Source organism: Lipotes vexillifer, unplaced genomic scaffold, assembly GCF_000442215.2.
Source record: "Lipotes vexillifer unplaced genomic scaffold, Lipotes_vexillifer_v1.1 scaffold1442, whole genome shotgun sequence".
Classification (NCBI taxonomy): Eukaryota; Metazoa; Chordata; class Mammalia; order Artiodactyla; family Lipotidae; genus Lipotes; species Lipotes vexillifer.
Genome location: NW_006797379.1, coordinates 2,128,129 through 2,140,946, shown reverse-complemented (window position 1 = coordinate 2,140,946; position 12,818 = coordinate 2,128,129). Strand labels below are relative to the sequence as shown.

At 42.5% G+C, this 12,818-nt stretch overlaps 1 protein-coding gene across 1 annotated transcript in view; it reads right to left on the bottom strand.

Moving 5' to 3' along the window:
* The window catches only part of MAP3K15 (mitogen-activated protein kinase kinase kinase 15), a 156,330-nt gene that overhangs the window by 40,354 nt on the left and 103,158 nt on the right, over positions 1-12,818 (bottom strand). The window contains exons 10-12 of the mRNA XM_007469314.1: positions 11,726-11,876; positions 10,153-10,260; positions 1,668-1,717 (exon numbers count right to left, since the gene is read on the bottom strand). Of these exons, the coding sequence (XP_007469376.1) occupies positions 1,668-1,717; positions 10,153-10,260; positions 11,726-11,876 (309 nt within the window). The remainder of the gene's footprint in view (positions 1-1,667; positions 1,718-10,152; positions 10,261-11,725; positions 11,877-12,818) is intronic.

The following is a 12,818-nucleotide window of genomic DNA, read 5'->3' as shown; positions in this document are numbered from 1 at the left end:
CAGGAATGGGAATAAAATATGGTTTCTGTCTTCAAGAGTTTATAAGGTCATTAAAAAGGTATTTGTGAAATAATTTATTGTGATATCAAAGGAATTTCTAGACTTGAAAACTATCAGGACACAGTATTTGTGGCCACACAAGGGAAGTGGAAATAAACATAGCATTTTAGCAAGCCACTTTTTCTTGCCCTTTCTAAGTCATCTCTTCCTGAGATTATAGCTTCTTTGACCATTACCTTACATGTTACGGATTACATGACAAATTACGAGTTGAAACAGCAACAGTACAGGGTGATTTAAAATGAACTAAAACTAGCTTATACATGAGTAACTTTTCAAAACCAATCTTTAAAGGAACTACCACAGTTAGCTGGATAGCCTTGGGAATGTTCAACACGTGCTCTTCATGTCACATTGGTTCCAGGGTCTGATTCACCCCAGGCCCTTTGCACATCCCTGATGATGGCTAAAATGGCAGCAAGAGGTATCTCTATGAGAAGGTACAAACAGAAGGTTCCTGACCACATGTTATCATACAACTTAGTTTCTGGGTAGTACATGTTTGAAAATGTTTAACACCTTTTGAATTACCTTATATTTTCTGAGCAGTATTATTCAAATATGCTACTCTGTTCTTAAATGATTTCTCTCCCTTTAAAAGTGATGTAAACATTACTCCAATTTAAACACTGATGTGTCTAGGAAAGGATCAGGCTGCATCTGGGGGTAACAGGGATTCATTCATTGGCCTGTGGTCTGAGAATCAGAGAAAAGACATAGAGTTCTAGTCCAAGCCCTTAATATGATGGAAACTATGAAGATACTGAGACCTAGAGAGGCTGAATGATTTGCTCAAGGTCAAACAGCAAAAGAGGGATTAGAACTCAGATCTACTCCAGAGTTCCTCCCACCCTTGGGTGTGCTGGCAGGGTCGGACTCAGAGAGCAGCCACACAATTCAGGCCCAAATGGTCAGCGCTCCCGAACCAAATACCAGGTGGCAGACCTCTCCTGGGAATACACCACCTTACTCACCTGCCAGTAACAATGCCCTTGGCTCTATCGCTCTGCCCAGGAGATCCCAGCCAAGTATCATTACCAAGTAACTCCCAGCTTCAGTTGTGGGGGTCCCTGAGCACCTGAACATCATTGGCTCAAAGAAGAAACACTTTCTCTTTCTACACACATAACTTTTTGTTTTAAAGAAGTTTGAGGGGGCTTCCCTGGTGACGCAGTGGTTGAGAGTCCGCCTGCCGATGCAGGGGACACGGGTTCGTGCCCCGGTCCGGGAAGATCCCACATGCCGCGGAGCGGCTGGGCCCGTGAGCCATGGCCGCTGAGCCTGCGCGTCCGGAGCCTGTGCTCCGCAACGGGAGAGGCCACAACGGTGAGAGGCCCGCGTACAGCAAAAAAAAAAAAAAAAAAGTTTGAGACAAGAGTTTCGTCTGTTGGATACAAAAACAGCTACTCTGCTACAACAAGCCGAAAAGCCTTACTAGCAGCACATGATGAACAAGCTCGGGCAGGGCAACAAGAGAGAAAATAGTCTGTTTTGGATTCTGTTAAAAATGAGAACACCACATATTATAAATAAGTAGAAACAAAGTGATAAAAACAACACCGTTATGTGTATTAAAACAATAATTACATTTTCTCTTATGTTCTTACCTTATTCCTCTAATGGAAGAGGCTGTAAAATTCCATTCATGAATTTGTTTCTGCAGGTATCAAGGACAAAAGTCAGTAGTTTAATGTTTTCCATGCAAAGAATCATTTTTAGTTTCATTCTACGGTCAATCGCTTCTGCTATTCTTTACTTTCAATAGAATTTAGCAGTTAAAGCAAGATATTTCGCATAACTTGGAACACCAGAAACATTTTCTAACCTATTGTAAAAATTCATTTGTATCTCTTATCCAGTTTAGAACCAATGATCAAAATCTGAGATAGAAACAATAGGCATACAGTACATACACAGTGAGCAGCCTTTCATCTTCTGTCAACATATCAGGAAAACTCTAAGATGACTTTGGGAACAGCCCACCCAACTTGAATGACCCACAAAAATGTTTGGAGAGGCAAGAATGTGGCAGACACCAGTCAGTGTTCACCAATCTTTATTTCTTTTTCTCCCTGGGCACATAACTAGACTACATTTCCCAGCCTCCTGTGCAGTTGGGGGGGGGGGTCATTTGATGGAGTTCTGACCAATGGGATGTGAACAAGAGTGATGTGCTCCACCTGTGGGCCTGGCTCATTAGAAACCTCCACAGCAATCCTCTCCTCTACATTCTCTTTCCCCATCCACTACCAGATGGGACGCGGACCCTGCCAACCTGGACATGACATGAGACACAGATGAACTTTTATCATCATAGATAAACTAATATTTGGGGGATGTTTGTTTTAGCATCTAGCCTACCATGACTAATACAAAGACTAACTGGGATTTCAATCTGTACAAGACGCACTTAAGAAATACATATATAACTCTGTCCTCTCCCTCCACCACCATCCCTTGCCCTTAAACTATGAACAAAGCTAAGCCTCACAAGGAGTGTCTGAATTCCCAGTTTTAGAAGGGCCATAGGCTACAATACCAATACATTACAACAACAGAGAATAATTTTAAATAAGCAAATACATTAGGTTAGCCTGAGGAATGCCATGAATGACCAGCTAAGCCTCCCAGAGAAGTGTGAGAGCCAAATGACTGAGCATACGGCTCAGGAGAACAGCCACAAGCGATCGGGTGGCAAGTTTCCTGCCATCCTGGAGCAATGACAACAGGCACAGATGGGAGGATGGTGCCCAATGGGAGAGGATCCATCCAGACATGTTGATGAAACACCTATTATGCACTAGGCAATGTACCAGCAGGGACATGACAGAGAATGACAAAACCCCTGCCCTCATGGGGCTTACAATCGAGGGAGGGGAGATAGGTAATAAATCAAATAGTAAGTGAAGAGCATGGTGAAGGGTGCAAAGTGCTATGAACACAAATAACACAGCAAAGAGCATTAAGGTGGGGCAGGAAGTCATGAGTTTTCAAGCAGAAAGCTAAAGGGGGTGAGGGAGTGAGCCATGCAGATAACTGGGGGACCAGTCCCAGGCAGAGGAAACAGCAAGTGCGAAGGCCCTGAGGCGGCAGTGTGCTTTGCATGTTTGGGGACCAGCAAGGAGGGGAGTGAGACGGGAGTGGAGTGAGTGAAGGGGGAGTGGGAGAGGAGGTTAGGGAGATCATGCAGGCCTTTGGAGGCCATCTTCAGGACTTTAAGCCTCCCCTCTGTGTGAGAATCACTGAGAGCTGTGAAAGATGAAAGTGGATGAAAACATGAAAGCTATCACACCAGACCCATCTTTATAGAAAGACTGAGTGTATTTCAGAGGAGGGATGTGTTCCAAGTCACTGAAAGAGGGTAGTGGTGGAGAACGGGAGTCTGCTTTGGATTCAGGTACAGAAATATCAATGAGGGCAGATTCGAGAGAGCCTGCAAGAGGCTGTACGTATATAGAAAGCTCAACCACACAAGTTTTCAAAGTATTCTTGGACGGTAGGTTTACTCTAGGGTACCTTTAGGGAACTTCTCGATTTGGGAGGAAGATTTACTGGTTAAGAAGTAAACCACACGGAGGGACTTCCCTGGCGGTCCAGTGGTTAAGACTCTGCACTTCCACTGCAGGGGGCACGGGTTTGATCCTTGGTCAGGGATCTAAGATCCTACATGCTGCGTGGTGAGGCCAAAAAAATTAATAAAATTAAATCTAAAAAAATTTTTTTAAAAAAAGAAGTAAACCACACGAAGCTCCCCTCCGCTTTCCCTTCACATCATAATCAACAGGCATTGGGTGGGGGGTTCCTGCTTCATAGGTCCTACAGATATAAAAATACAGAAGTCGTGCACGGGCTTGCAGAGCAGCTGGGGAGACACTTTGGAAAACGGATAAATAAGCGATAGGATGTACTCTGCACATGATGCAGACAACTGGGTAGCGAACAGACATTCAATGGAAGGACGGAAGGCGGGAAAGGGTGGTTAGAGATACCTCTGCAAAAGTTAGGACTTGGGTAATCGGAAGAATGAATTCCAGGGAGGAACAGGGATGAGAACAAAAGTGCAGATGTGAACTCCTGCAGGGCCAGCCCAGGGGACTGTGAGATGACAGACGAAGGTCTGGCTGGGGCTGAGGGTCGGGGAGGGAGAGGAGAAGGAGGGAGGAAAAGGGGGACAGGGTTATATAGGGGCTCGGCACTTAATAAAAGACTTTGAGTTTTATCTGCAAAGTCACAGGATCCAATAATGATTGGGGAATATCAAGAGGGCCACTACAAGTGTTTTTGAAATCATTACTAAACTTTTAAGCTGAAATACGGCACACATTCAGAAAAGGGTACAGTGATCATCTCAATAAATTTCCACAAAATGAAAAGCCACTGTAACCAGCATCTAAACCAAGAGACAGAACATTAGCAGCAGCCCAGAAGATTCCCTCAGATCCCCTGTTCCCAGTCACTCCTGTCGACCCAAAGGCAACTGCTATTCCGACTTGTCCCACTGTGGAGGGTGTTGCCTGTTCTGGAATATTATACAAATGGAACCGTGAAGTCTGTGCTCTCCTGTGTCTGCAAGGGGAGTTTTTCATGAGCTATCTGGCGGTGTTCTGGTGGGTCAATCAGGAAAGCTATGACTGTTCTCCTGTCCCGAGCCTCCTGTAAGGCAGCATTCTAATCTTTCCTGAGAGGGGATATTTCACCAAATCACGATGAGGAAACAGATTCAAGATTTTAGCTTTCCACAGTGCCAGAAGCCCCCAGTAACAGTGCATTGGAAGCAGAGCCGGGGTGGGCTCTGGAGAAATGGGCCGGGAAGTCAGAGGGAGGGGGACTCCTTCAGAATCCCCTAGGTGCTGACTCAGCCTCTGCCCTCCTACCCCCAGGATGCGGACTTTCAGGGAGGGGGGATTTTTGTGTTAAAAGCATAGACTTTTTTTTTTTTTGGTTGTTGTTAAAAGCATAGATTTTTTGTGTGAGATGTTCCAGTCGCTAATATAAGCATAAAAGGCACCTCCCAAAGAGCTTTCCAAAACCAGCGGCCCTACCGGTATGGATAGCGATGGTGGCCACAGCGCACCTGCTGGTGACTTTGGGGCCCACGAGAAGCTGAGGGAGAAACACTGCATCTGCGCCTGCTCTGTGCAGCCTCCCTGCATCGCTGTGCTGGGCGAGCTCGCACCAGCTTGGGAGGCCAGTTGTGCACATCTCTTCCTAACCCTGTGCTCGGTGACCTGATGTTGGTTGCGTGAAACTGGCCAGGACGGGAGTATTTACACCACAGAAATCAGTAAACACTACAAATCGGCCCTCTGCTCCCATATCCCCTGGAGAGCTGGTGGTTAAACACTGACCAGCGTTACGTTTCTGAATCCCCGGCTGATGAAGCAGACCTTAATCTAATGTTACAGCAGCGCTGCCTGCAGGTGAACGTGTGCCTGTGTGATTGCTTCCCACCACCACAGCACACCGGGAAGAACTGCAAGTCTGTGCAGAGAAGTTATCATTTCACTCCAGGCTAATCTGCTTGCTTGCACAACCTGCAGAATTTTAAAAATGTAAATGAAGGCAAAAGCAAAGCCTTCCTCTCAAAGAAAAAAAGGCAATTTATATTTCTCTCAGACACTTGCTCTGACAACTACCAAGCACTGTGCAAAACATTTCCTCAGTCAAGGAAAACTAGCATTTGCTGCTTATATAGTTCTTTCTACTTCTTATTACAGACTATATACAAACAAAGTGACACATTTACAACTAGTGAGATACTATATGTACCGATGGAAATTCCCGTTAAAGACCTGCAACCATTATAGGTTTGCAGAATTCCACGAGAACAAAACCATTTTGCTCTAAAAGTATGAAGAGTCACTTTAATAGGATTCGTTTTTTCCACAACTACTTGTCAAAATATGAGGTGTTCACACCAGGAATGGCCATATTCCACGAGAACAAAACCATTTTGCTCTAAAAGTATGAAGAGTCACTTTAATAGGATTCGTTTTTTCCACAACTACTTGTCAAAATATGAGGTGTTCACACCAGTCAGAATGGCCATCCTCAAAAAATCTACAAACAATAAATGCTGGAGAGGGTGTGGAGAAAAGGGAACCCTCTTGCACTGTTGGTGGGAATGTAAATTGATACAGCCACTATGGAGAACAGTATGGAGGTTCCTTATAAAACTAAAAACAGAACTACCATACGACCCAGCAATCCCACTACTGGGCATATACCCTGAGAAAACCATAATTCAAAAAGACACATGCACCCCAATGTTCACTGCAGCACTATTTACAATAGCCAGGACATGGAAGCAACCTACATGTCCATCAACAGAGGAATAGATAAAGAAGATTTGGTACATATATACAATGGAATATTACTCAGCCGTAAAATGAACAAAATAATGCCATTTGCAGCAACATGGATGGACCTAGAGATTGTCATACTGAGTGAAGAAAGTCAGACACAGAAAGACGAATATATGATATTGCTTACATGTGGAATCTAAAAAAAAAAAAAGGCTACAAATGAACTTATCTACAAAACAGAAATAGAGTTACAGATGTAAAAAATAAACTTATGGTTACCGGGGGGGTAAGGCGGGGGAGGGATAAATTGGGAGACTGGGATTGACACATACCCACTACTATATATAAAATGGATAACTAATAAGGACCTACTGTATAGCACAGGGAACTCTACTCAATACTTTATAATGGCCTATATAGGAAAAGAATCTAAAAAAGAGTGGATATATGTGTAACAGATTCACTTTGCTGTACACCTGAAACTAACACAACATTGTAAATCAACTATACCCCAATAAAAATTAAAAAATGATGGGGCTTCCCTGGTGGCGCAGTGGTTGAGACTCTGCCTGCCAATGCAGGGGACACGGGTTCGAGCCCTGGTCTCGGAAGATCCCACATGCTGTGGAGCAACTGGGCCCTTGAGCCACAACTACTGAGCCTGCGCGTCTAGAGCCTGTGCTCTACAACAAGAGAGGCCGAGATAAGTGAGAGGCCCGCGCACCGCGATGAGGAGTGGCCCCCGCTCACCGCAACTAGAGAAAGCCCTCGCGCAGAAACGAAGACCCAACACTGTCAAAAAAGTAAATAATTTATAAAAAAAAAAGAAATATGAAAAACTTGAGATGACATAGATCAATTTAAAAAAATTTAAAAAGGAGGTGTTTTGTTACATCTATCAATGGAATAGTGAGGTTACAGAATAGAATTTGGAAAATTCTCTTGCATCACAGTGGCATCAATGACACAAAGGATGTAAGCAAGGTTGGCCTCTAGTATAAGAATCCCAACACTGAGGACAGGGTGCTTCACGGCAGTGGTACCTGGAGGGGGGAACATAAGTAAGGCTTTGCGGGGTGGGGGCCTGCTAATGTTCCCTTCCCTGGGTTGCACTGGTTACTTACGTGTGTTCACTTCATAAAAAATCCATCAAACTGTACATTTATGAGTTATGCACTTTTCTGAGTGTGTTATACTTAAAAGGTTAAAAAAGAAACCAAAGAGGCAAATTTAATAGAAGATACATGCTTTCTTCAAATGAGATATATCTGTATGAACACCATGTATGTACCTTATTCTAGCTCCTTCTCCTTTGCTCAAATATTTAAAGCACACAGTGCAGGAAAAATACCCCAGCACATTACGGCAGCTCACCTTCACTAATGGCTATTGACTCTCTTATCAATGAGGAGAAGGTTGCTTCACTGTTAAATATTAGACAAGGTTACTGGCTTACATTTGTGTTATAGACTTAATGTTTGTGTCTCCACAAATTCATATGTTGGAGCCCTGACCCCCAGTGTGATGGTATTTGGAGATGGTGGCCTTTGACAGGTGATTAGGTCACCAGGGTGGAGCCCTCGTGATGGGATTAGTGCCCTATATAAGAAGAGACAGGAGAGAGTTCTCTATCTCTCTTTCTATTATGTGAGAAGAGGGCAAGACCACCACCATCTGCAAACCAGGAAGAGGGTTCTCACCAGAACCTGACCATGCAGGCACCCTGATCTCAGACCTTCCAGCCTCCAGGACTGTGAGAAATAAACTTCTGTTGTTTGAGCCAGGGGTCCCCAAACCCTGGGCTGCAGACCGGTACTGGTCTACGGACCAGTACCGGTCTGCAGCCTGTTTTAGGAATCCAGCTGCACAGCAGGAGATGAGTGGAGGGAGGGTGGGCAGGCGGGCGGGTGCGTGAGAGACTGAAGCTTCATCTGCCGCTCCCCATCGCTCACATTACCGCCTGAATCATCCCCCACCCCCACCCCCCAGGTCTGTGGAAAAACTGTCTTCCACAAAACCGGTGCCCGGTGCCGAAAAGGTTGGGGACCATTGGTTTAAGCCACCCAGTCTGTGGTATTCTGTTACAGCAGCTCAAGCAGACTAAGGCAACTTGAAATATCATTCATGACTATATATTTTTCATATGTACCTTTATTGAAGTATAATTGATATAGAAAGAACTGCACCTATTTAATGTGCATAATTTGATGGGTTTGAACATATGCCAGCACTTGTGATACCATCACCACAATCAAGGTACCAGATATATCCAACACCTCCCAAAGTGTCCTTGTGTCCCTTGGGTTTTGTTTTTATTTGTGTGTGTGGTAAGAACAAATATGATATTTACCCTCTTAACAAATGTGAAGTGCACAATCCCACATTGTTAACTATAGGCACTGTGCTGTACAGCAGCTCTCTATGACCTATTTATCTAGCATAACTGAAATTTTATACCCACTGAACAATGGAAAGTTGTTGTATCATGACTATTTCTGATAAAGAGTTTCCAATATGATTCTGAGCCTCTCCTTATTCTCTGATGTTGCATTTTATGTTTGAAGATATTGCTTATTTTTACCTGATTAAGACATAATTGCTCACACTCTTGTTTCCAGGGGGAAAAAAATCCTTCCTTGCCAAGTTGATGGCAGAACTCTCCCCACACTCCATGAAAACACAGACATAGCAAATAGATCTCATGTACTTGTCAAAGGTGCTACCTATTTTTATCACTACAAAATATTTTATTAAAGAAAAAATGTGATGAAGTACAGATGAAAATATAGCTGTTACCACAAAACATGAGGCCTGGCCCAGCATTTGCGTAATATCTTTAATGCGCAACGAAAATGTTTCCACTCCTACACTGCTGGTGTGAGTATAAATTAGAATGGTACGAATCTGACAGTAGCTATCGAATTTTAAACATATGTAGTCTTGAAGCCAGCAGGTCCAATTCTGGGACTCTTTGCTCCTGAAAGATCTACACGTGCGTGGTATGGTGTAACCACCAGGATGTGCAATGGCGTATTTACCATCAGCTAGAATGCAAAACTGAAACCTAAATGTGCATTAGCAGGAAAGCGGTAAGATAAATTATGGCTCATCCATACCTGGAAATGCACCACCGTGATATGGGAATATAGGGAATATCACATTTTAAAAATCGGGTGGATCAGTGTGTGCTATATGAAAAACTGTCCATGATGTATGGATCGTTTAAAAAGAGTAAGTTGCAAAATAACAAATCTCACCATATGATCTCACATTAAGGAAAATGCTTCTTCCCCCTATATATATGTATATTATATATATAATGGATATATGTATACACACATTATACATATATAACTGAGCTTAGAGAAAGGTATAGATGGACATCCATCAAATCATTGGTGATGGGAACACATACCAAGTTTGGGGGATTTGGAGGGACTTTCACTTTATTCCTTATCCACTTCCTTCATGGTTTAACTCATTTTTTTCCACAAGTTTATATTCATTCGTATATAAACACATATATACACACACACACACGTATATATACACATATGTATATACACACATAGGTATACATATAATACAAATATATATATTTGGAAAACCCTGCTTCCTTTCCTCCATCTGTGATTACACTCTCTCATATAGTCCTGTAACTCAGAAGTTAGGCATGAGTGCCTGTTCTTTCAAGTAGTACAATATAGTTGACTCTCCTACTTGAAAACTGAATTTTTCATTAAATAATACAGAATACAGAGAGAGCTGTTTATGATTTTTTTCTTACCATTTCCATGGGTGAGACGTGCCACAGAGAAACTGTCCTCTCCTCAGCTTCACTGTTTATAGAGACATACGAAGGCTGGTAGACTTTGGTTGGTTCCATCACCAGAACCTAAAAGAACAGATTTCTGTAATGCGTGGGAATATGCCACAGAGGTTATCTTGCCCAGTGAGGAAATGGGAAGCTCTGGACTCCGCAGATCCTCTACGTGTACCTACGATGCAGCAACCCTGCTCTAGGACCGGTGGATACGGCGGCCCACAATCCCTTCCCTATGGGAGGTCTATGCTCTGATGGGGCAGATAGTGTAACTGACAGATAAGGATATGCAATAAGATAACATACAGACCTCTGAAGAAAATAAGGCAGAATAATGGTGAGTAAGGGGTGGGGGACACTTCTTTAGACAGAGGGGCCAAGAAAAGCTTGCCTGAGGAAGTCACAGAGAAGTAAGAGGAAGCCTACACTTTTTGAGAGAAATTAGGAAGTAAACTTGAGGATCCACAGGTAGGAAGCCAAGTCTGCAAAAAACGCAAGAGGATGAAGAGTGAGGTGGCAGTCCATCAGTCATATTTTATTTTGCGAGGAGAGAGAGGGAGGGAGGGAAGGAAGGAAGGAGAGAAGGACGGAGAGATGAAGAGGAACGGGGTAAAAAAGGGGGAGAGAGATAGAGAGAGAATGAATTTCCAAAGCAAATAAAGCAACACGTTTACTGCTAAGCTGGGGTAGAGATTACACGAGGGTCTGCTCCATTATTTTTTTTGTACCTTTCAGTAGGTTTGAAATATTTCATAATTCAAAGAAGATTTAAAAACTTATTACCCAGGCACAAAATCATTATCATAATCATTTCAAACAACGTAATCTTTTATTCGATGTTTCATGAAATTCTGAACACTGAATGTTCACAAAATCTTATGACATAAACACGAAACACAATTATCTGAAGTCCAGTTTCTGGGATGCTTAGATGTCTTACTCATGACTCCTTATAAGATGATCATAAAACTGAAACAAAAACTCAGTGAAAAGCTAAAAGCGATTCTGCTTTTCAATGAAGTTTTAAAAAGTAATTAGTGGCACTGGAGGCAAACCAAAGCTCAACAGGAAACAGCTGTGAATTCGAAAATTTTACTATTAGTGTTGCATTGTTGTGGAACCAAGTTTCTCCTCCTCAGCACTATGGACATTTTGGGCTGGATAATTTTGTCTTGGGGGCAGGAGACTGTCCTGTGCATTGTGGGAGGTTTAGTGGCATCCTTGGCCTCCACCCCACTAGATGGCAGTAGCAACAGCTTTCCCACAGTTGTGACAACCAAAACGTCTCCAGACGTTGCCAAACGGCCTCTGGGGGACAGAAATCACTCCTAGTTGAGAACCACTATTTTAGAGGATATAGCCAGCTTTTTCTAGTGAGTTGGTCTCTCGCTGGCTGATTCTACAAAAGACTGATGGATCTCTTAACATTTTCAATTACTCTAAGGGTTTCTTCCTTTCAGAGTATTCAATAATTAGATAGTACCAACCCCAGTTTCTTTTTTTTTAATCTTAAAAAAATGGATTTAGCATCTCTTACTGGAAATCTGAGTCCATTAGTAACTTCATTTGTTGCCTCAAAAATTATATCTAACCAGAAGTTCAGCCGTTCTTGCCTGGGTGAATGTTCAATAATGGGTTTCTTGAAGCGCTGAATTAATAACAAGTTCTGAAGTAATGATCGCAGGTACCTGGAAAAATCAAGAGCACCAATAAATTAGATTCTCAAAGAAACGGAATTCAATTCTACTCCCTTTAAAAGAAGTTTCCCAAAAGCCTTATTTCTTAAATTCATAGTGTGTAGCAAGTGCTTCTTAATAATTTGGCAGCCACATACTTAATTAAAAGAAACCCAAAGGGGGCAAAATAAGCTTGTCCAACAAACATACAACAAGGCTTTTACCAACATTGGGCTAAACCTCAGTTTTGGTACATTGTGTTCAAAGCATAGAGACTGGCAAGCATTTGCTATCTTAATTAACAAGAGCAAGTGGTTTCAAGTTCAAAGCAACTGCAAAATGAAAAAATTTCAAACTCAGTGTCTTCTTTTCTAACTACCCTTTTCATTTTGTGATAATTATACATTTACATAGTTATAAGAAACAATACAGAGAGATCCCATGTGCCCTTGGTTTATCGCAATGGTAACATCATGTAAAATTCTAGAATAATATCACAATCAGGATACTGATATTGATACAGTCAAGAGAGAAAATATTTCCATCCACAAGGATCCCTCATGTTTCCCTTCTATAGCGGCACCAACTTCGTTCCCATCCCCATCCCCTCTTTGACCTCTGGCAATCACTAATATTAAACTCAATGTACTTTCTTTTAAAAAAAATTAGATCTGACCTGGTAGATTTTGAATTTATAAGGTCTTCAATCTCACCACACCATTACTATCTTTAGGCAAACTGAACTCTTTGAAAACACAGTTGCCAGGCAGTGGTGGTCACATCCTCTCTGGTAGTGAATGGGGTTGGTGGGGAGGTGTTTCTGCTGATAGTATCAGAGTATTATTTTGCCCTTTGAGGATAAAGTCTGGAGCTAACCTGGGAAGGCAGATCAGCTAGGCTCTGACTGACTTGCTTGGGTACTATGTAGTAAAGGATTAATTCAGCAGGGCTGGG